At 40.4% G+C, this 22,904-nt stretch overlaps 3 protein-coding genes across 4 annotated transcripts; 1 reads left to right on the top strand and 2 right to left on the bottom strand.

The window, feature by feature from the left end:
• Positions 1 to 2,878: 2,878 nt before the first annotated feature.
• Positions 2,879 to 6,714, bottom strand: arl14 (ADP-ribosylation factor-like 14). The gene has a single exon (XM_026998335.2). The coding sequence runs from the start codon at positions 4,961 to 4,963 to the stop codon at positions 4,361 to 4,363; it is 603 nt and encodes a 200-aa protein (XP_026854136.1). The 5' UTR covers positions 4,964 to 6,714; the 3' UTR covers positions 2,879 to 4,360.
• Positions 6,715 to 7,011: 297 nt separating this feature from the next.
• ppm1la (protein phosphatase, Mg2+/Mn2+ dependent, 1La) lies at positions 7,012 to 13,844 on the bottom strand. 2 transcript variants are annotated; one of them, XM_026998332.2, is made up of 4 exons: positions 12,986 to 13,844; positions 9,263 to 9,437; positions 8,697 to 8,933; positions 7,012 to 8,496 (listed from the first exon to the last, which is right to left on the bottom strand). In XM_026998332.2, exons 1-4 carry the CDS (start codon positions 13,382 to 13,384, stop codon positions 8,147 to 8,149), a joined length of 1,161 nt encoding a protein of 386 aa, XP_026854133.2. In that variant the 5' UTR covers positions 13,385 to 13,844; the 3' UTR covers positions 7,012 to 8,146. The 2 variants fall into 2 exon arrangements, with proteins under 2 accessions (XP_026854133.2, XP_026854135.2); XM_026998334.2 differs by having other exon boundaries at positions 8,772 to 8,933; positions 12,986 to 13,842.
• A 4,796-nt stretch (positions 13,845 to 18,640) lies between these two features.
• otol1a (otolin 1a) lies at positions 18,641 to 21,307 on the top strand. The gene is made up of 4 exons (XM_035536424.1): positions 18,641 to 19,094; positions 19,372 to 19,461; positions 20,221 to 20,283; positions 20,415 to 21,307. Exons 1-4 carry the CDS (start codon positions 18,662 to 18,664, stop codon positions 21,305 to 21,307), a joined length of 1,479 nt encoding a protein of 492 aa, XP_035392317.1. The 5' UTR covers positions 18,641 to 18,661.
• Positions 21,308 to 22,904: the final 1,597 nt, after the last annotated feature.

A 22,904-nucleotide genomic window follows, 5' to 3' on the forward strand; every position in this document is an offset into this window, starting at 1 on the left:
TCAATATAGGAGCAGGGTCAGTTGTCCTTTAAATATTCCATGAATAGATTGGTCTTCAGTCTGCATTTGAAGACTGCAAGGGACTCTGCTGTCCAAACAGCAAGTGGAAGTTCATTCCACCATCTTGGAGCCAGGACAGAAAATTGTCTCGATACTTGTCTTCCATGAGACCTGAAGCACGGTATTTTGAGCCAAGCTGTACTTATGGTTCAAAGTACTCGAGGTACGGATGGGGCTTTGACCTTACACCTTAATGTTATCTTACATTCCTACCAGGTAACGGATCAAACTCTAGATTATACAAATGTCCTCTTCTACTCGCCTGTCCCATCCTCTGATGGCATAGTCATTTGGGAGAATGCAGCCATTCCCATTAACTGCCAGTACATAAGGTAATTTTATTAACCAGATATAATCTTGGGCTTTGACAAGTGGAAATTGGTTTGTTTTATTTAACTTGCATGAGCCCTTCTATTTCTCCTTAGGAAGTACAATGTAAATATCTCTGCAGTGGTACCTACCTGGGTTCCCTTTGTCTCCACTGCATCAGCAGCAGATATGGACTTTGATTTACACTGATGACTGGTGTTGTGGTTCAACCTTTTATTTTCTTTGTAAAATAAACCATGAGAAGTGAAATGTATAGCAACATTCAGGCTAACTTCTTTTATAAACAGTCACTTCACAAATGTAAATTCAAATTTATACTTATCATTTGACAGTTTATCTCCATTTTAAAGTTAAATTTCAGTTAATCTCCTGAACTGGGTCAAACTCATCTAATTACACCATTCATTTTGCCTCTATGTTACTGGTATTTCAACAAACTGCCTTATGAAAAGCTATATCTTTACCATGATGTCCTTTGCTTTATGATGACTGGCAGTATAAAAGAAGCTCTTATATCTACTTGTTAGGAGATACCATTCACATAGAAGCATCTGTCAATTTGGCCAATCACGTGGCACTGACAGTGTTTGTGGGTAGCTGTGTTGCGACCCCATCTGCAGTTGATGATCTCAAGCACATCTTTGTAGATCATCATGGATGTGTATATGTTACTTGCCTCACCATGTATATTTATTTGAATCTAACTGAACATGTGACCATCTCCTGGCATGATTATGATAATGTCCAAATTAAATGTATTTTCAGGTGTATATTCAGCTTCCAAATCCCGTTTCCTGCCCAGGGTGCAGGGGAACAAACTGCAAATGTGCCTCAAAACCTTCGTCTTTCATGGAGATGCACACAACTTGCTCTGCATCCTTTTGTTTCTTGGGCCCCTTCTGAATTGCTTCATATTTTTATGCATATGTGGGTGAGGGAGCAGTTGGGATGGTTTATCATCACCGCCTTCATTCTTGCCATTTGTAATACTGCTGTGTTCAATCCCTGGACAGATATATAGATTGTTTGTCATCTAAAAGCCATACCTGTTACATATGCATCTGACTTTCAGAATCGAGTATGCTCTTTTATTGATGAGTGGTAGTTATCTTCAGTTCAGCAGAGTTTGAGCAGTCTGCCAAGGGCCAAATTCTATAACATAACTCAGCTTCGTCTACATAGAAGTTCATTTAGAACAACTTATTTTGTTGCTTGCTAAAAGGGTAGGGTAATTACACCATCATTCTAATTACACCATCTAATTACACAGTCATTCTAAACTACTTGTTTTTTTCCTCCTAGTCTAATTTGTGTTGGTCATTTGGTATGTAAATAGACCTTTTAGTGATGTTTGAAATATGAAATTGTGGGGTAGTTTTGTTAGTTTTAACATAATGGAACTCTTGCCCATTGAATAATTGTTGTCCACAGTTCTGGTGTAGAATGACTGAACAGAATGCTCTCTGGCATTTATGGCATTTTGATTTTGTTGACAATTGGTGCCCTTAAGTTATTAGTATCCAGTTCCATGAAAAGTGCAGATTATTAATGTCCGAAAAGATGATTTTAATTCTCTAGACTACTATATAAAACGTGTGGTCATATCTATATGTATCCAGTTACCAGATTCAGCAAGAGTATACAGCTATTCATGTATATTCATGTATATTTCTTATCAAAATTGCATTGAATTTGACTTTGATTGTTCAGAATCCTACTGTTTTTAGTAAAATGAAAAGTTATACTAAGGAACTAAAGCATACTTTTATATTTAGGGTGGGGAAAGATCACTTTGGATCCTCTTGGTCAACAGGCTTCTCGTTTGCTGTATCCACTGGACCAGTATACATAAAACAATTTGGTAATCAACCTGTCCATGATCAACTCCCAGTACTTGGTACAACAGTGAGTCCAGTGATTGAGAAGATGGAATGGAAAATTGTTGAGCAGAATTTAAATATCATATTGAAAGACCTCTTCTACAACAGATCTAAACTTGTACAAGGTACTTCTGCAACGCTACCATGTTTATTTTAAAGTAACATTATGACTAATTAAATGGCAAAAAAAACCTCAACAGGCCAAGCCAATTCTATTCTGTCATCATCCTTGTACCAGCTTGTTTTGTGACTTGCAGAATAAGGACAGCAGTAATTACATTTTGTTCTAATATACTTGTGTGTAATGACCCATCCTTGGGTATTTATTTGCCATTTTAAATTTTAAAGGTTTTAAAAGTTTACTGGGAAATTGTAAAGCTTTATTCACACATACATATCCAATAAGAAATAATTGCAGAAAAAAGTTGATGTGAATGATTAATAATATTCTGCCATCTTTCCTGTAGTTAAAATAATTCTTTACTCTTCTCTTGGCCACTACCTTTGGCTGAGAGTAAGCTTGCCATTTAGCTTCAGCATATCCTAACATTATTAAATTCTCTCCACCATCAAGCTAAAACTGAAGGCTTATTTCTCATTTCAGGGTCTGAAAACTCCATTTTGGATCCCCTTTTTGAGATACTAAACAAGGAAAGTGCTGTTCAGTCAATGGGTGTTTCTTCAACCTCTGCTGAGCCAGTTGGCATAAAGCCCAACATTAACCACCCTGATGTTCTACACCTCATCATAGTGAGTCCAGTCAGATCTGAAAGTTGTTCAGATGATCTCAAACTTGAGTCTACCAGGAGAAGCTGCTCTCCAAAAATTCATTGATGTGCTCCTTCAAAAGGACAGTGGCCTTGAATAAGGAGTTCTGTGAACCTCACCACGTTCACAATGTAGTAGAATGGAGATCCTATTTATTGTCTGCTATGTATCTCTCAAATAGGTGGAGTCGGTTTATCTTCCTAAAGGAATAATTTTGTAAGTGTTCTCTTTCTAAAGCTAACTGAGGTCAACGAGTTGATCGGCTTGGTCTGGGAGAGCAAGTTGCATTCTTATGCATGTGATAATATGAATTATCCAAAAGAATCAGTTACCTTAACCTTGAGAGGTAGTATGTGTATTTTGAGAGGAAAAGCAATGTACACTTCATAAATGCCCCTGTAACTAATTTAGTAGGTACAAGTCATTGATCAAGATTGGTCACTTCAAATGAGACCATTTTTTCATTTCCTTGTGTGCTTTATATCACTCACTTATGGTAATGTTGTAATCAAAACCAGCTAACACTGGATATGATATTCAGTCAGATAACCAGGATCCTCTTTTGTTTTAAGTCCATTGTGATGTATACTTGGAGGGGAGCCAATATTTTCACCAACAGTTCAAGTAGCCCTAAAAGATGGCAGAGACCTGAAACAATCCACTGTTTGACCAAGAGGGACCAAGTCTAGACATGGCTTCTAATTCACAGTTGCCTGAGAATGTTTGAAGGGTGTTTCTTTTATTTACCCAGCTATCTTTAACAGAAATGCAAATTAAAAGCTGCTCATTTTCATTTGTTCTTTTTGTCTTATTTCTGAGAATTTATCAAATTTAGATGAAGTTATGCATTTCTCTTTGTACAAAATCTGCAGTTAGTTCAGCTCACTACACAAATTTATTTTGCCATACAGAGAATGGGAGCATGGTGTTCTTTATAATATCACAACAGGCCAGTTCTGTATGGGCCTCAGGAAAAAGGGTATTAGTCATTCCAAAGTACCCAGTGCATTGCTTTTTTGTGGGTATGCAATATGGGTCATTCATTGCTCACATGATGTAAATGACTCACTCTAGGTGGAAGTTATTATTCTAGAAAGGGATATTTTAAATAGTCTCTACTTGGTCTGAATAGAACATGTTGCTCAGCACAATAGTTGGCAATGAAATATCTCAGATTCTTGCAATTTAATCACAAACATTATAAGAAGTGTACAAAATTGAATGTCATTCATCTTTATGAATGAGCACACTTTAGGTTTAAGAGCTCCAGTAAAACATAAGATCCCTTGCCAATCTGTTCCATTACTGTAATCATAACCATGTTATTTCCTCACTGACCTCATGGATTTTGATCTTAAATACTTCACTGTTTCTTTAATGTTGTCATCGGAGCTCGTCTTTACCAGGTGCACCATTCTTATGAACCCATCCAGGAGCCCTGCCCCACTGACAGCAGAACATGGCTGAACAAACCAGTCCCTGTCACTGCAGGTCTTCCGTAGGATGAACCTCTCCGTGATCTCAGTGGCTGTTACAGCTCCCTCAACATCTTGTTTGTTGGCGAAGATGACAAGTGGGAGTCCCCTGAGCTGCTCATTCCTGAGGGCATGCTCAAGCTCACGTTTGGCCTCATCCAAACGGCACCTGTCGGAACAATCCACAACGAACAAGAGCCCGGCCGTGTCTTGGTAAAAGTCCCTCCAGTGGACTCGCATTTTCTTCTGCCCGCCTACGTCCCACATGGTCAGCACAATTTTCCTCTTGTTCTGCTTTGCGTCAATCATTTCTACATTGAAGCCGATTGTGGGAACTGTCTGGCAACTTTCATTGTATTTGAGTTTGAAAAGGACAGTAGATTTACCAGCACCATCGAGACCCAGCAGGAGAACACGTGCCTCTGGCATTCTGGACCCTTTCAGACCCATTGTCTATGCCCCAAATACTCACTGCGTGATTTAACTGAGATCTAAACTCTTTTCTTCTGTTCAGTATTTACCTAGTATGTCTGTCGTTACTGGCTGATTTATTATGTCCTCACCCACTACGAACTCTCTGATAAGGTATTTGGGTCAAAGTATGAGAGCAACTCCCAAATGAAACATGGTGCATAATTATCCACTGCGTTTAGTGTTCTAATGCATCAAATAATCTAATCACATATCTAAGCATTAAACTCAACCATATATCATTTTAAAAATGAAACTGAACATTCTTCATGTATTATAACACTCAATATTTGAGTACTCAAGCAAGAAAAAAACAAACAAAACAAAAACCTTCTGCCACATTTCTAATTACACCTGTTTAGCTGTCAGCAACTATTCAAATGTCCTTTAGATATTGTGGCATCTTTGGCATTTGTAAATTTCAGGAACCATTCATCTGTTGTCACTGATGTCATCACAGTATTTTTGTGTGTGACACAGATTTGGTTGTACTAAATAATGGACACATTCCCTACTTTCTTAAATATTCTGTTCTCATGATTTCAAAAGAAGAAAGAAAGAAAAACTGTCCTGGCATTTAGACAGTAGAATTTTCTTATACAGAAATGCAAATTGGGCACATTTCTCAAAAAATAATTACAACAAATTGAAATCCAAGTAAATGATGTAGATGTTTTCCCACTGTCTCACAGAAGTTTGTTCATCCTTAAAACTCATTCAACCATCAATTCTTGTTTCCTCTCGTAAATGGTCTTCTTGTGTAGAGAGCCGGTAGTTTGGCTGCTCTGAAGGCCGGTAGCACCACCACTGTGAACAACACGATACCAAGAGCAGATGGTTCATTCTCACGTTTTCCCGGTGTTTACCACAGGTTTCACCCAAACTCCACCCATCAGGTCTTCAACAAAAATGAGTCCATGACCGTCGTCACTCCTTCTCCTGCCGCTCATGTGCATCCGGCGCTCTCTTTTGTTCACAGAGATGCCCGAAAGTGTCTTCCCCTGTGAAATGCTACGCATCCTGTTTCCTGCGAACTGAATGCTGCAAGGAGGTGTAAGTGGCTGGCTTAATTTCTCGCATTTTTCTTGAGGTTTGCTAGATGATCCATCGTATGTACAAACTGCTTGCGCACCAGCAGATGTTTTGGGATTACACTGACCCATTCCTCTATTCCTGAAAAAGATAACCTTAATGGTTTCACAAGACTATAAGCCGTGCCTCAGGACTAAGTAGCTGTGTTGTCCTTTGTGAGACCCTCTTTATACACATCTCTGTTAGCAATCACCAAAGGTGGTGATGTCAAAGTCTGTCACTTCCAGTAATGTGGATCGGGAGTGATGCAATGGTGTAGTTGAGTAAAGCGAGTTGCAGTAAAGGAGTTCGCACTCAGATGGTTGGTTTTAAAATACTGTTGCTATTTTAAGAACTACCACCTGACACCCAGGCCATGATTGAATGTGCATCACTCGCTGGCTGCCAAGAACCCGAACGTGCGTCAACACCAAAGGGAGTGAGTCAGACAAGCACGCTGGTGTATGGTTAGGCAGCTGCCATCGACAAACACACACAAATGTCTCCTTCTTTGTACGGTCTTTCCAGCAGGCTGAAGACGAGATCAGCCGCTAAACTTAGATAATGCTAGTTAGTATGCTTCCCTGCTTCCAGTACACATTGACCCTAGCACATGAGCTAACCACAAAGACCTTGTGTTTAAAACAGGTGTGTTAGAGCAGGCATGACGCGACAAGACAAGTATCTGTGTACAAAGATAAAATGTATATGGAAACTCAGGGTACATGTCGGTACTCTGTCTATTATCTGAAAATAAAAGGAATTTTTATTTGGGTTGTTGCCTCAATGTTCCATACCCACAGAACATTCTAAACACATGAACCAAAATGTCAAATAACTCTGAGGCAGCTGAGACCTTTTTGTCATAATCTACTATTACCAACACTATTGCGTCTCACGACATTACGCATTTAAACAAAACCAATGGATTTGACACCGAACGTGCTTTTGTGTACAATGCAGTAGCCACAAGAGTGAAAAATATTAAGCAACAAAAAATCCAGTGGTCACTATGAATGACAGGCCAATTTTACTGCAACAAAGGAAGCTTTCCAGCAGTGTCACTACAGGACTGAGCACAGTATTATATACTATATGTGCATTTATAATTCTCCCTTTTATAATAAGTAGAGCTAATCCTATGTTTTGTTTTGTTTTTCACTAGTTTGTAACAGGAGATTTACAGCACTTTGCACAATTGGTCCTACACTCTAAGAACAAATGGTTCTCACTCATTACTTCATGCCTTTTGTATTAGGTTCAATTTAATTACAGTGGGTATTAAGAAATATCTCTTGGGATTAATAGCCAATAAGGCTGGAGTTTACATTTTTAGTGTATATATTGCTGTAATAAACTTAATAAAGTGCAATTCTAAAATAAAGTTTTAGATAAAGAATTAAAGCAAGCTATAAAATGCTGGAGTCCAGTGTTCTGCAGTAGTTACACTTTTAGGTAATCTCATTTTCTGCACTTCCATGTAGGCAACATTAACTATCACACATATGTGTGTGCATGCACGCACGCACACACGCACACAAACTTCCCCCCCAAAAAGGGCTCTGTGTTCATTATGGGACTAATTGAACTATCATTAAATATGGCCAAGGCCAGTTTATAGACTCCTTTGACCACCATCAACAAGTGTGATATACAGAGCAACATTTTTTGTTGTTATTTCCTTTAATTAATATGGATTAAATAACCCTTACATGGGGGATTGTGAGCAGTATCAATGGAAATGAATACAGATCCATATTGAACATTTAGGCAACAGTTGATATTCATACCTCACACTTTCCCCATTAAAGAATAAGAGCATTTTAATTCCTTAGTAATTTGCACTTAATTATGCTCTTCCAAGTAAGCATTCAAGTAAAGTATCATGTCAAAGTCCAGTGGGCTACATTATGGAAAAAAGCTTTTGTGTCCATTTGGGTATCCATTTGGCACTATTTGGCAAAAACCAACATTAGTCAGCATGTCGTACATGAAGAAGTGTGTATTTTAAAAAAGTGCTGTTGGCCTCTGAAGTTCCAGGTGTTCCTTCTGAGCAGAAAGAGTGAGGCAGTGGACTCTGAACCAGATGTCCTACTGTCCAGCCTTGGTGCCGGCGGCACCCTTGAACTTTACAACCATGACCGTGATGTTGTCGGGGCAGCCACGGTAGAAAGACTGCAGGACGATGCTCTTGGCGCCGAAGTGGGGCTCATCTAGGCGCTCACGCACGAATCGCACTGCCTCCTCATTGCTGAAGGCATCCCACAGGCCGTCTGAAGCCAGGATCATGAACTCGGGCTGCAGCTTGTCCAGGTCGAAGGTCAGGATGTCTGGGTCCGGGATGACCACATTGAGGTTCTTCAGCGGGTAGTCACCAAGTGAGCGAGACATGGCCAGGATGCCCTGAACACGCCATGAGCCGTTGAAACTGATGAAGCCCCCTGGTGGGTGAAGAAGGGTCCCTTCACACAACTTTTCAAACAACATTCTGAGCTATAAAAGTGCCCTGGAGTAGCAAATTAACCTATTACAAACTAACCTATTACAAATGGCTTCATCTTATATCCTATCATTTGCCTGCAAACTATTGATTTCTCACTCTAAGCGTGAGATGGATCCATTGAAGACTGCCATTTCTGACCTCTTTGTAACGGGAACCTGAAAGGATGCTGTACTACCAGAGGCACCCAGATGAGGGCAGCACCGAGGCCCTCACCTGCCCTCTTGATCCTCTTGCGCTCTTTCAGCTGGTAGGGCTTGTGGTCGTGAGACAAAGCCACAGCATTCCCATCCTTGTCGCACAGGACACCACGAGAGTCGCCCACGTTGGCCACAGTCAGCTCACGATCAGAAAGCAGGGCCACTAAACAAGTCGTACCTTGAAACAGAGGCCAGGAGGGAAGGGCCATAAATATTCATATATAAAGAAATGTTATAACTTTTGTCCATCTAATTTTGACCCAAGGTCAGGGGTTAGCTGGATTATTTTAATATGCATACATATTGTAAATGCACTTGTTAATAGCGCATACACTGAGATGTATATATGTGTGTATATGTGTATTCAAATGCATTCATAAAGGACAGCTATAGAATGCAAAAGGGTTGCTAGCTTATAGGTGTAGTCATGAAGTAGGTGTAACTAATAAAGTGACCACTCATTGTGTATGGAAAGTAGTCTTTTGCCCGGTGCATGCTTTAAAACACCTGCTTCCTCGTGTGAGGCAGAGAACTTTTCCACCATGTCGCGGTCCACGGCCAGAATACGCTGCTCCAGAATGGAGGCATAGGAGAAGAGGCCGTCCTTCTTCTCACGCTCGTAGGATTGCAGTTGCTGTCTGAGGCTCTCGGGCAAGTGTGCCTTCGCATAGTCAGCAGCTGCCTGCACGAAGAAACAGCCATCAATCTTTCCTCCCACGGGGTGGGACTAGGGTGGGCCAGGGGCATGGCAGAGTCTTTTTCAAGGTACGAGACCTTTTTGGACAAACACAGACCTTGGTGCCCAAAGGAAGCACTTTTAATGCACTTTAAACTGTAAATGCTGCCGACTTTCCTAATCTCTGAATAATCAGTGAGAGCAGTTGGATACAAGCTTGATATTACAAATAATAATAATAACAAGAATGATGATTTCTAATGCCAATATTCAAAACTCATCACAGAGATTGTCACTAGTATCTGCGCCATACATAATACGTACTCTGCAGTTTCACATCAGGTTAGGACTTATGGAATAATTAATTAAATTCCTCACAACTTCAAAGCCCTTGTCAGAGGGAAGCTGCCAAAAAATGCAAAGAGGTAAAGAAAAAAATAAAGAAGAAAGAACGAGAGAAAGAGATGAACACTCCAGCATGAGTCACTACTGAATACTCAGTTTGGCACACACTCATTACTTGTCATATCTATTCTCTCTACTGTGCATTTCAACGATTGATTCCATGCCTCAGCCCTGCCTTGACAATAATGAAATCAGAGAGGCAAATATAATTGGTACTCTAACAACACAGGACATAATTGGTACCCTAAGAACAAAGGATCCAATAGCATGGCTTTAAATTGCTGCTTGGGCAAGAGTGTTTTTTCCCCTGTGCATTATTTAAAATAAGATACTGCACATTTCTGCTGAGTAAACAGAAGGTAGAGCACTACAGTGAGGTCACTGAGAGAAAACACTCTCCATAAATTTACCGATTATTCCCGGTAAACTGTTTGAATTTTTTAAAGGTGATTTCCCCCCCCCCCCCACCCCACCCTCAACAGCAGCAGGACATAAATAATGCATTACTCTGTAATACAAGTAAGGGCAAGTCCCTCCCAGTCACAGTCACTATTTTTGCAAGAATGGCTGTTTAGCAAGTGAACATAATTATAAGCTAAATGTGATCATTTATATTTCAAAATGTAAATAATGTAATGACATTTTATTTCCAGTTTCAAGCTGAATAACGAAAAGGGTCTGGTCATCACTGTGACTGGAAGACCCATGAGCGCAGAGGGGCATAATGGTGACCTGAAAACACACACACACACACATTATATATATATATATATATATATATATATATATATATATATACAGAGTTCTCTCTCTCTCTCTCTCTCTCTCTCTCTCTCTCTCTCTCTCTCTCTCTTGTCAGGCTTCAATGTACCATGCAGTTTGCTAAAGCACTGCATCTGTTGCATTTCAACTCCATAGTCATATTATTTTTATCTAGCCCACTTCTCCTTGTTTAGCATTCCAGTTTAATGGATCGTAATTCAAGTCAAGAGTGACCAGACAGGGATTATAAGTCATTACCACATCAGAAGCTCAATGCTATGGCTGATTAAACAAACACATTTAGTAATTAGAGTCAGAGGTCTTGTCCCATGAGTTTTCACCCACATAATTACACCAAACCCCTTGCAGGCCTGCAGGATGTAATGTTTGAGATTTTTTTTTTTTTTTTTTTTTTTTCTTTCTACTTACCTGAGAGGACAGTTTCTGTAGCTCTATCTTACCACAACCTATACATTTAGCTGACATTATTAGCTGGCCATGGGCTTGAAGTTAGCCAAAGGGAAACTTGTTTTATATGAAAACAGTGACTTTCTTTATGCAAGTTACCACCTGCCATAGCTCAAATCTATTTCTGGATATTAAGTCTGTGATAAACTGCAGAGGAAGAGTTCTGTGATTTCCAGTAATAGCCATTACTAAGAACAGGCCATTTATCAAAGTCACATTTTCCCAGCACTTAAGAGACAGAATAGGAGGATTTGTGGAAATGGTGTCACAAGAAATACAAGACTCAAGATTATGGAAAATTTTCCTAAAAGCTTCATATTACACTCCTGGATAACTGGGCTAAAATGGTTTTGAATGGGTAGTTTGACATTTATGGTCATTTAAATTGCTAAATAAAAAAACTCCCATGTGCCATTTTCTTTTATTTAAATAACATTCCAACCATCCATCCTTCTGCTCAAAGCAGCTGTAATAAAGAGACAAGGTGTCTCAATGTCATTTCGTGGTACTTGCCAAACACCCTGCTCAATGCAGAAACAAAGAAATGGCTGTAGTAGTTGAATTGAAAGTGAAAAGTGCAGTATCTTGCATGCTTCGGAGCCTGTGTTGATCGTGGTTTATGCTGGAAACCAGAGCGCTTTTTCTCTGTCTTTGGGAGAAAGTGTAAGCCTAGCAGATTGAACGGCGGCCAGCTGCAGGTGCCTGAAAAGACTCATTGAGAGGCTTAATAATTTCTCAAATATTCATCAGTTAAACACACATTGAGCCAAGCTACTCTAGCTTGTCAAGGCAGAAAATATGCTTACACTTGTAGTGATCCACACTCCTGTCCTTCTATCATCTTTCTAAAGTGTCTTTCACAGTATCACATCATGCCTCATTACTGCTTGCCTTGGGCCTTTAGAACCAATCAAGTCTAGAAAATAAATATCATGCCTGCGGTGAATCTAGACTCCTAACTGAGCAAGCAAAACAATAAACATCTTTCTCTAACCATCACTTACGAAGATACACTTCTCCAGCTGCTCATCTGCCCTACATCATTTACAGCCCAGTAATTTTCAAAAGCCCTTGCAGAATACAGGCTAACATTACCCAAATTAGAGTGATGGCGATGAAAGTATTTCATAGCATGTGAAACAGAGTAGACCTAACCTAAAGAAAACTCCAAATCGTCAATGAATCATGTTGCCTAGTACATGTTGGTGCATTCTAAATTGTTCTGAGCACTCTGAATTGAGCCAATAATCGTGTGAGTGAACAAGTATGAATATCAGCCCATAAACTTATCTTTGCTTGCTAGGACCATTCACCAAGGATTTTATTTAAAATTGGTTAATGGGTCCAAATGTAGCATTATGAAGAGTACTTACTGCTTTGCTTGAGTCTACGTTTTAGTCATTATAGTGCGTAATTCCATATATTATTAGAACTAGAACTTTTAGTCAAAAGTCAATACTTATCTAGCATCAGAAAAATATAGGTGTCTACATAATGAAATTAGAAAAACTGAGCATCTGTTGTAATCCCATAGGGACTGGGCTATAAAGTGCTAGTGGCAGACTGGGGGAGGGAAATTTACTGAATACAGCAGATATGCATCTATCGAATTTATTGTCTCTTGAAATTAGCACTTTTAAACAAAGCCTTTGCGCCTTTGGGTGCACTCTGGCTCTGTGATCATTCGCCAAAAAAAAAAAGCAAAAAAACAAAAAACAAAACAAGGCATACAGGCTAACCCCTGACATTATTCATCTTTATATTATTGATCATAGTTAGACAAATGTCCCCGTGCCTATTGAGTTTATAGAATTTTGTTATTTGTGTAAAAATGTCAAAGAAACGCTAACTCGAGCGTCTCAAAACATGTCAAAATATTTTTTTTATATTTTTTGTGCTTGTTTAAAACGCATGCTTACCTCACCACCATGTCCGTCAAAAATAGCAAATATTGACGGGTGACTCCTATTAACAAGATCCGTCAGGACCTCAAAGCGGTCCTCCATGTGGTCGCGCCGGCCCTGGATAGAGTATACTGCTACATTGCTGTTTTTGAAGCCCCACGTCTTGGAGAATTCCGCGTCCAGGACGTCCAGACCCCCAAGTCTGTCGTGCATCATCATCTCCGCCACTTTACCCTTAACCATTTTTACGGCATCCCGACTGGACTTGACGATGGTCTTCACCTCGTCCGTGTGAAAAAAATAACTCCACAGTGCCAAGCTTATGCATAACAGAAACAAGGTCTCTGGCCTGAGTAAAAAATAACGCATGATGCGACCCAAAAGAGACAACAGCGTCATTGTGTCTCCTATCATCACACGCAAGGGAGACGGTGGCTGTTGAGTATAACACAGGCTTCAAATTACTCCATTAGGCGAAGAACGGACAGGTCTGTGTTAAGGCTATCTTAAGACAAACGTCAGCACATCGATGACACGACGAAAATCAGGCTGCTTTCTGCACTCCAGACTACCGGACGTTTGGCTTTACAGATTTCTTGGACTTGCAGAGCAGGGTTGCTGCTGTCATCCCGGCGAACAGCTGCAAAATGAGAAACCCAGACTAGACTATTATTCAGTCCGCAGCAAGCGTTTGACTCCTATAGATAGGTTGAAGACAGATTTCCCGTTACACATCAACAGTGATAAATCCATTTTCCCCCGAAAAACCATAAACATCAGTCTTAGGTTTCGCCGACGTACACTGACTAGCGCACTCTTGCTATTGTAGGTCACAACAATGAGATCATCTGTCTACACAGGGTCCGGAAGAGCTAACAAAAACCCTCTAAAACATCCAACAGCGACGCCGTCGCATGCGGTGTTTATTGACAGCAAGCTTGCGGGAAAACCTGAAAGACGAGAACACATTTATTCATAGCAGGTTTAAACAAAGAGCTGCAAATTTCTTATTGATAGCCTAGATAGATAGCCTACTTATATATATATATATATATATATATATATATATATATATATATATATATATATATATATATATATATATATATATAAATCATCATTTCTGCTCATCCCTTTCCACTTTGAAGAGGAGAGCCACTGCAGAAGTTCAATTCAATGACATTGTGGAAGAATGATTAATTAATGCATTCCAGAATTTACCCAAATTCAAATGTATTAGTTGTTCTATAGATTTATAACACAGGCCTTTTACTTTGTCTCTGGTATTAGGCTATAATATAATAGTATATTGCTTTGGCCCCTGTAAGATGCCTCTTTTTGTGTGTTCTGCTCTGTTGAGCAGGTTTGCTAGCCAGCCCGTCTGTTCCAGTCCCGGTATTCCTACAACCCTTCCGACTGCTCCGATTGGTGACACCTGACTACCCCCGGATGCTCGTGCATAAGAGGGACTGGTGAGGGTGTCGAAAGCGACGTTTGTCCACCTTGCTTAGCTGGCTATTGTGTATGTTCGTTCGTTTTGTTTGTTTAGTTAAGGGTTTTGCGTTTGTCTCTGATTTGGATTGCCCTTTGGATACTTGACGTCTGTTTGTGAAATATTTCCATTTTTGCATATAACCATTTGTTACAACGAGCACTTTGTGTATTTTGTAAATAGTTTGAACATTACTGGGACGTTTACTGGTCTGGCTGCCAGACCAGTAAACGTAATTAATAAACATGCAATAAAGACATTGCACAACATGGGTATTCTTTATTATAATTGTGGGTTATGTGGAACAAATGTCTAGTGCTGAATGCTGTAATGTTTAGATAAGGTCAGCTGGACTCGTGACTTTTAAGCATTAATTAAATGGTGGGATTTTGTTGTTCACTTTCGCAGGTAAAACACTGTTTATCAACATAAAATTGTACTAAAGTTTTCCATTTGAACCCCTGCTGTGCCGGTTTCCATCTATAACTTCAGGACTCAGAGGCTGTATCTGGCAATGCTCCAGTTATGAGGACAACAGTGCACAATCTATTTCTTTACGTAGTGTAATAGCCTAGTGTACAGTCTGACTAGACTGAAGTAAGTAATGAAGTCTGTCTGATCCTAATGGCGGTCATCACAAGTTTTGTAGAACATGGGGGGGGGGGTGGGGGGGGTCACTGCATTACATTTAGACTGGAGAATATCTATAATCCAGTGTAATACTTTATTTTTTGTAGGCTTACTTGATTGAATTTGACAGTTTAATCTTATTATTTAGACCTATTCTAAACATCCCCACAACCCTCCTCTCCCCACCCCCTGTACTGTCATGCAACAAGAAACACATGCTGAAAATATGACAAAGGTGGGAAGAAAAAAAATCCTTCAAATAAAGCATTTTATTGGATTAAAATCATTCTATTTGTCATATACCATTAACATGAACAAATGTCAATCACATTGTACATTCAGTAAAAATTACGAAGAAAAAAAATATGCTAATTTGAACACTGATGCCAAAACATGGACAGGACAAGCAAGAAGCCTGTCATGGTGGAGCCAGAGTTGGTGAAGCTGGGTAAAGGTTCTTTAGTTGGCAGTCAGACTGGGCCATTTAGCCAGGGTGCTTGAGCCTCTTGAAGTTAATGTATGGCCTCTGTAGGGGCTGGGTATCAGAAGCTCATGTAACAGTACATAAGTCTTTGCCCCCCCCCCCCACCCCCAGTAGCCCCCATCTTCATCTCAAAAATAGAGCCCTTGTGTCCACTGAAACACAAGGATAGGGCGTCTCCTCGGTGTGAATTCAAATGTATGGATTCTGCTAAAGATATGTCATCCTGGTCAATAGATACTGGCAGTACAAATAAGACAGCCAGTACATATTATTATTAGTAGTCTGCTTGTAATAGCAATAAATGACATTCTGACACCTACAACTGGTACCTTGTACAAGCATCAAGGCCACAGTCAGTTTTAGCATCCTGTCTTGAACACAAGCATTTCTGATCATATACCATCTCCTATAGTTTACTGTTAGGTTTGAAGGCAGATGTAAAGCAAAAGGGTGGTGGGGTATCTAATCACAACCATGAGAACAGTTTATGTTATGACCACCTAGCCCACAGTTCTTAGTCAGGAACCCCCTAGGAACCTAAAGGTGATGAGTGCTGAATTTCCTGTAGGTAGGCTTCGGGAAGGTTGCCATGACTTTGGTCTTTGATTATTCAGCTTCCTTTTGAGCTTCTGCCAAATTGAGAGGTCACTGGGAATTCTGAGAGCTTTGAATTTAGGCCAAGTCTCTCTAGACATTGACAAAGTCTTGACCCTGGGTTTAATTTAGGAAATTTTGCATGTTTACTGTTTCTGGAAAGTACAATGTGTGTCTGAAGCACAGCTGTTTTGGTGAAATGGTAGTACTTGGTGGGAGTGTTTGAAGGGGTGTAAGATACGTGGCCATTGACTCTTGTGTGGTTTATGTTGATACCATAGAGACTGAGCTCAAATCCCCCATGTTCCTGATTGCCTTTGATCCTTGGGAAAACCATGACTTGTTCAACCTTGGACTTATCATTTTGAATAGTTTTTTGTAAAGTTTTCTCTTTGAAACCTTTGTGGCTGTATTTCTTTTCAACTGATAATTTTTGTAATAAGTAAGTCCAGCATAGCATATATTAATCAATCCAGTAAAGGTATGCCAAATGCGAGTTGCGTGTATGCTGCATTATAGCTGGTAAGCTGTGTGTGTGGGTGTGTGTAAATGAGTACACTGTTTTCCCTTTAATGTGGTACAGTTTAATAGGTGTGCAGATGCATGAGAATGAGGCAGAATGATTCGATACTGCCTCAAAAACGTGACATTAGCTTCTGCTCAGGTATCCCACCTTGAAACCCATGCCAAGTGCACCCCACCTGCCCTGTACCTGAGCACCCTCCTATTGGTTGGGCCCACAGGGACGAGGAGGCCCAGGCTGTTAAAAGGTGGTAAATGTGGTGTGGCTTTCCCTCAGGTTAGGGAGGAGAGAGAAGAAGCCAAGCTCATCAACAAGGTAAGTAAGAGCACAATTTCCAGCTTACACTATTAATGAGTTTTAAGTGAATCTCCTTTTTAGAGATTAACACTATTAGACTCAAACTGTCTGTTTGAAAAAGTAGTGAGAAAATATACAAATCTGCAAAGGGCAGATTTTACTGGTTAAAGAAATATTGGTTTTAGTCAGTATCATTACAGTCCTATAAACATACATTTTACTTTATTTACTTCTCCTTATGACTATTTCTTGTCCACGTCGTAGTGATCAAAGCCTCTATGTCCATAGGCACAGTCATACTGTAGGCTTCAGATATAGTTATAAACACTAAACATGTTCCCAACTACAGCAGATAACGTCACCCAGTACTATTGTGGTGCTAGAAATGGGCATCTAACGTCTAGTTCATGACTGGCATGTCAACCATTGCATGAGTAATAATTAGCAGCAAACTACTTTTATTAATTCAGTTAGCTACTAATACAAATGTCTACTGGTTTTACTTATTTTATCGATGTATTGGAGACATCTGAATAAATGAGCCACTAACCTAATATGTTAGTGTGACTTTGCTACAGTAGCAGTACATCCTGAGTCTGCCATAGGGACTACAATTTACACCTCTTATTCTTAAACTTACTATACATGTGTATATTCACCATCTACTACCAGTCTTCAGCTGTTGATGCTGTTTTATGTGAAATAAACATGCCATTAAATATACTAGCAAATATTCAATTCACTGTCATTCAGTAGTATTTTCATATGTTTGATGTCTATCAGCTCCCCTATAACCAGTTGCCATACAATAATTTCACAACAAGAACAAATTACACAGAGATGCTTGCTGGGATGTTACATACTTAAACATGATCAACAGTACTAAGAGTTAAGAGTTGGGGCTGGGGGATAGAAAAACTATATTCAGTTTTTCCACTTTCGTTGGGGAACTTTGCCCCTAACACCCACAAATGTGAAACTGAATTGTGCGAGTATTTACAAAATCTTCTCAATTTGCTTTTGTTCCTGGTTCCTAGACAGATGTCTAGGCCACAGAAGGTGGTAGCTACTCTCTAAAAGATTAAAAGGCTGAAAGTAAACTCCTTTCAGAGTGACCATATTCTCTCTGGTCAGGTAGGTAATTTGATAAATAGAATATGCTCTGCTCGTTTCTGCACACTCTCAAACAGGTTTAACAGAGATTGTTTCAGATTTCCATGCCATGTTGGGCAGGCATACTCTACTGCACAATGGATGTAATCAGTATATATTGTTATCAGGTCTGAGCTGACCACCCAAGCTCTTCTCAGACTCCTCAGAAAGTGTAATGTGGTGTTGGCTTTCTATACACATTTCTATATTTAATGTGTATATAAATTTTTTGGGGGTATCGATACAATATACTGGTGAGGCTCTACTTTGTCATTGATGCAATAAATCAGTATTTATTTTCTGATCGTCTTTAATCCCTTTAAGATAGTTTGGATGAATGTCATCTGATTTATTCTTTTTGTAGATTTTAATTAAGGATGGTGTTTGAACCCCAGTATACTGTGTCACAGAAATGTAATGTTTTTAACCTTTATTGACCTTCACAGTCCATTTTCTCATTTTTATCTCCTGTTGCATATTGTAGCTTACAAGCTGTTGATTTACACTGCTGTCAAAAAAATGCCCAGTTCTCTCCAACTGGTCATTCTTGTGACGGCCTCGGTAGCAGCCGCAGTGGCAGAGGTGTCAGCCTCCATGAACCCGCATCGACTTCGGTTGAAGGCCACTAAGAAGCCCCCTCAAGGTGGAGAAGGCACCCACCAAACGCTACCTTCCCGTCTGGGTGCCCGCCAGACCACCACCATCACTGCAGTCCCCTCCACCAAGGAGACAACTGAGTCTCCTATGGATGCTTATTCTTCGTCTCCCACTGACAGTACCACCTACCCTAGCGAGGCATACTCCTTGGACTACCACACCGAGGCTATGCTGCCCCCTGGAGTGGGCCCAAGGAACTACACACTGGACTACAATGAGTGCTTCTTTAACTTCTGTGAGTGCTGTCCACCAGAGAGGGGCCCTCCAGGACCCATCGGAGAGAAGGGGTCAACAGGTCAGACAGTGAAAATTAAAGATATAAAACAGAAGCAAAGATAAAAGATGAAGGTGGAAAATATTCGTCAAGGAGATCTGTACTCTCAAAACTGTTCATATAAGCATTAGATACTGAGCAAATATTTTATGTCATATATTGAATCTTTGGGCTTTTTTGGTCCAGATGAGAGCATGAATGTCTGAGTGTTGATGCTCTGAATATAATTAACTACTTAACTGCTGTGTTTTGCACAGCCCATGCTCATTTTCCTTTTTCTTCTATTGTCTCATGTCAGGTGCTTCAGGACAAAAAGGAGAGACAGGACCTCGGGGACCAATGGGAGAAATAGGTCTGCCTGGAGCTCCTGGGTCGCCAGGAGCTAAAGGTCAGTAAACTCCCTCCCACTTTTCATGGTTTTTCATGTTTCTAGAATGTAATATTAGTCCTGAGCAAGATTCCTACTACAAAATATCAGGATCTAGGAACCTTTCAGCGCTGTTTTAATGGCATTAAAAAGTCAATGGATAATTTTCAATTGACATATGGCCAGGTTAGTTTTATAAATCTGTCAATGTGGAGCTGAAGAATTGCTTCAATTAATATTATTAATCTTCAGAGAAACCATGCAACAGATGTTCGAAAACAAAGTTCCAGAATTATTAATATATTTTTAGGGAATGTGAATAAAAAGTTGCTAAAAGAAGCAGTCTTGTTGTGCAGTTAATATATAGGATTATTGTATTTCTTAAAATAAATGAATTTATATTTAATGCTAATGAGAATAAAAGCTCTTCCTATGTTATGCACTCTTATTAATGAAGACAGACAAATAAATGAGCAAACAACCAAAATAAACAATGTTTCTTTGCAGAACATGTGAAACTATTAAAGTTATCCTCAAGAGAAAGTTATGCTCCTTAGTAAAGGCAATATCAAGAAATTGCTTGATGACGTGTCATAAAAGGAATCTTAACTCTACTGCCCACTCTGAGGCTTTATACTGGCTCCGGTGTCATTAGTGTTTGTAAATAATGTAACAATAAAAGGAAATCTTTATGCTTCAGATAATTCATTCATCAAATAATTAATCAACCCAGCCCATATTTAGTCATGAATGTTTTAACTGCCAACTTTTTTTCTTCAGGGGACATGGGTGAGAAGGGGTTGCCAGGAGTACCAGGTCTTGCAGGGACAAAAGGAGATAAGGGTGGGTTCTGTAATAAGGGTAATAAGGCTAAAAAAGGTTTAAATGTCCATAACTTCATAAATTGACTCGAATGACTGTCCTGAGTAATGACATTTTTTTGGAGTGCCACTATTCTCTTTTTATGTCTGTAGGTGAACAAGGACTTAGAGGGGACAAAGGGGACATTGGTCCTCCAGGACTGAAAGGTGACCCAGGAGACACAGGGGAACCTGGCCAGAATGGAACCAAGGGAGAAGCTGGTGAACCAGGCATGCCTGGCTTAATGGGGCCTGGGGGATACAATGGCACGAAAGGGGAAAAGGGAGAAAAAGGGGAAATGGGAGAATCTTCTACTGTGGACAAGGGAGAGAAAGGTGACAAAGGTGAACCCGGACCACCAGGTCCAAAGGGTGACATAGGCATGCCAGGAATAAATGGCACAGACGGGCCTCCAGGCACTAAGGGTGAGAAGGGAGATCTTGGCCCACAGGGTCCACATGGACAGCAGGGTACAAAAGGACAACCTGGACCACCAGGCCAAAGAGGCATGCACGGTATGAAAGGCATCCGTGGTGTGAAAGGCCTCCGGGGCCAAAGGGGGGTGAAGGGCTCCAAGGGCGAGCCGTTCATTCAGAAGCGCTCAGCCTTCAGTGTGGGTCTCTTCCCCAGCAGATCGTTTCCTCCCCCTGGTCAACCCGTCAGATTTGACAAGATTATCTACAATGAGGAGGGCCACTGGGACTCCAACATCAGCAAGTTCAATTGCACCTATGGAGGCGTCTACGTCTTCTCCTACTACATCACTGTGCGTAACCGCCCGCTGAGGGCAGCCCTGTTGGTGAACGGCATTCGCAAGCTGCGCACCCGCGACTCCCTCTACGGTCAGGACATCGACCAGGCCTCCAACATGGCGCTGATCCGGCTGTCTACTGGCGACCAAGTGTGGCTCGAGACAGTGCGTGACTGGAATGGCGTCTATTCAAGCAGCGAAGATGACAGCACCTTCTCGGGATTCTTACTTTTCGCTGATGCCACTAAAGACTGACTCCGGAACAGCCGTGAACCTTCACAAGACCACCCTGTTCTGACCAGTGGCTGCTGTCTGACCAGTGCCTGCTGTCTGCCATGCAGAGGAAGGTGCCTGCTTTACTTGAAATGCATCCTGAAACACACTATTAGTGAATGAACTGAATGGCAACTAATTGTTCTGCTTCGTGCCTTTATCATATGAAAATCAAATCGGAGTGCAGAAATCAGGCAGTTTTCCAAACATATAATAAATGTAGTCCTAGACTACAAATAAGTCTTAACCTGGAAATATGTAACACTGCTCATGTATAATTTCCTGCTCATGCAATAAAATCACTATATGTATTGTGTTCTGCATGTTTTATTGCATACTGTATACATATATGCACCTTTAAGATGCCCCCCATATTGGGATTTAAACCAGTAAACATTCCATTGTATTAGTTGTTGTAGAAACCACATTTGACCACCAAGTACGGAAAATCTGGCAGAATGCATGTCATATGATTTAACAAAAACATTTTTAGACTGCTAAGTGCATAAGATATGTTGCTGCTGTGAAGGGTCTGGACTAAGGCAATGAAAAATGTCATGGCATGTCTGATTAAACACTCAGGGATATAATGTAAAGATCCACACAGTTCTTTATCATCATAGGCACAACGTGGATGCAAGATGGATGGGATGGTGGTGAATGGTAAAGGTCATTTAACATAAAATGCTGCCTTGATGGACTTAATTTCCCTTTCTTGGGTTTCACTAAAGTGAGGAGCATTTGGCTGATTGAAATGAAACTGGATTTATTGTTTGCACAGTTGTTCCTTCAATGCAGGGTTGATTGCTGCATTAACTCCTTGCAACCATCAAAGGAATGAAAGCCCATGGTGTCTCCAAGGTGTACGTGAGGGAGGAGTACAATGGAGGTTCCTTAAGGGCCAGTTGGTAGGGCTGACCATACTGTTGGCTAAGGGCTGCTATTCACATCCAACATAGATAGTGGTCATGGGCATAGGACAAAGCAATAAAGTGGACGGTAGGCAGTAAATTGTGATCCAACAGAATGTAATATTTGAATGTTACATGTTACAGATTCTGATTCAGAAGGATCTGATTGTCCCAAGCCATTTTCAGCATGATAAACTCAAATGGATCATAATTTTTGAAATCTAGAGAGGACTTCCTACATGGGAAGTGTTTATGACTCATTAGGGTTAGGGGCTATATAACCTCCAGTAATTTCACAAGACGAGTAGGTTGAGGCACAGGGATAATAGCCAAGGCATTGTATTGGAGCTGAGACTGGTGGGAACTAAACTGAGAAACAGACTATGGCTGGGGACCATAAAGGCCAGGGAAGAGAGTAGCCTGAGGATGAACATTATGTTGCCTAATCTGGCAATCATAACTATATTGCATTGGTGGGGGAACAGGCTGAAGACTTGGCCTATTTTTGTGTACAAGACAGGAACACAGAAGGAGGCTGTGCAGATCAAGCATGGACACAGGCTGAGGTAAATGTTCATGCTGGTGCTGAGCATGAACTGCTGACTTTTGTCTGTGCCTTATGATCTTGAGATGGGTCATGGAAGGCCAAACAACTTTGAGGCCTTTCT

This window comes from Electrophorus electricus, chromosome 18 (genome assembly GCF_013358815.1).
Source record: "Electrophorus electricus isolate fEleEle1 chromosome 18, fEleEle1.pri, whole genome shotgun sequence".
NCBI classification, from domain to species: Eukaryota; Metazoa; Chordata; class Actinopteri; order Gymnotiformes; family Gymnotidae; genus Electrophorus; species Electrophorus electricus.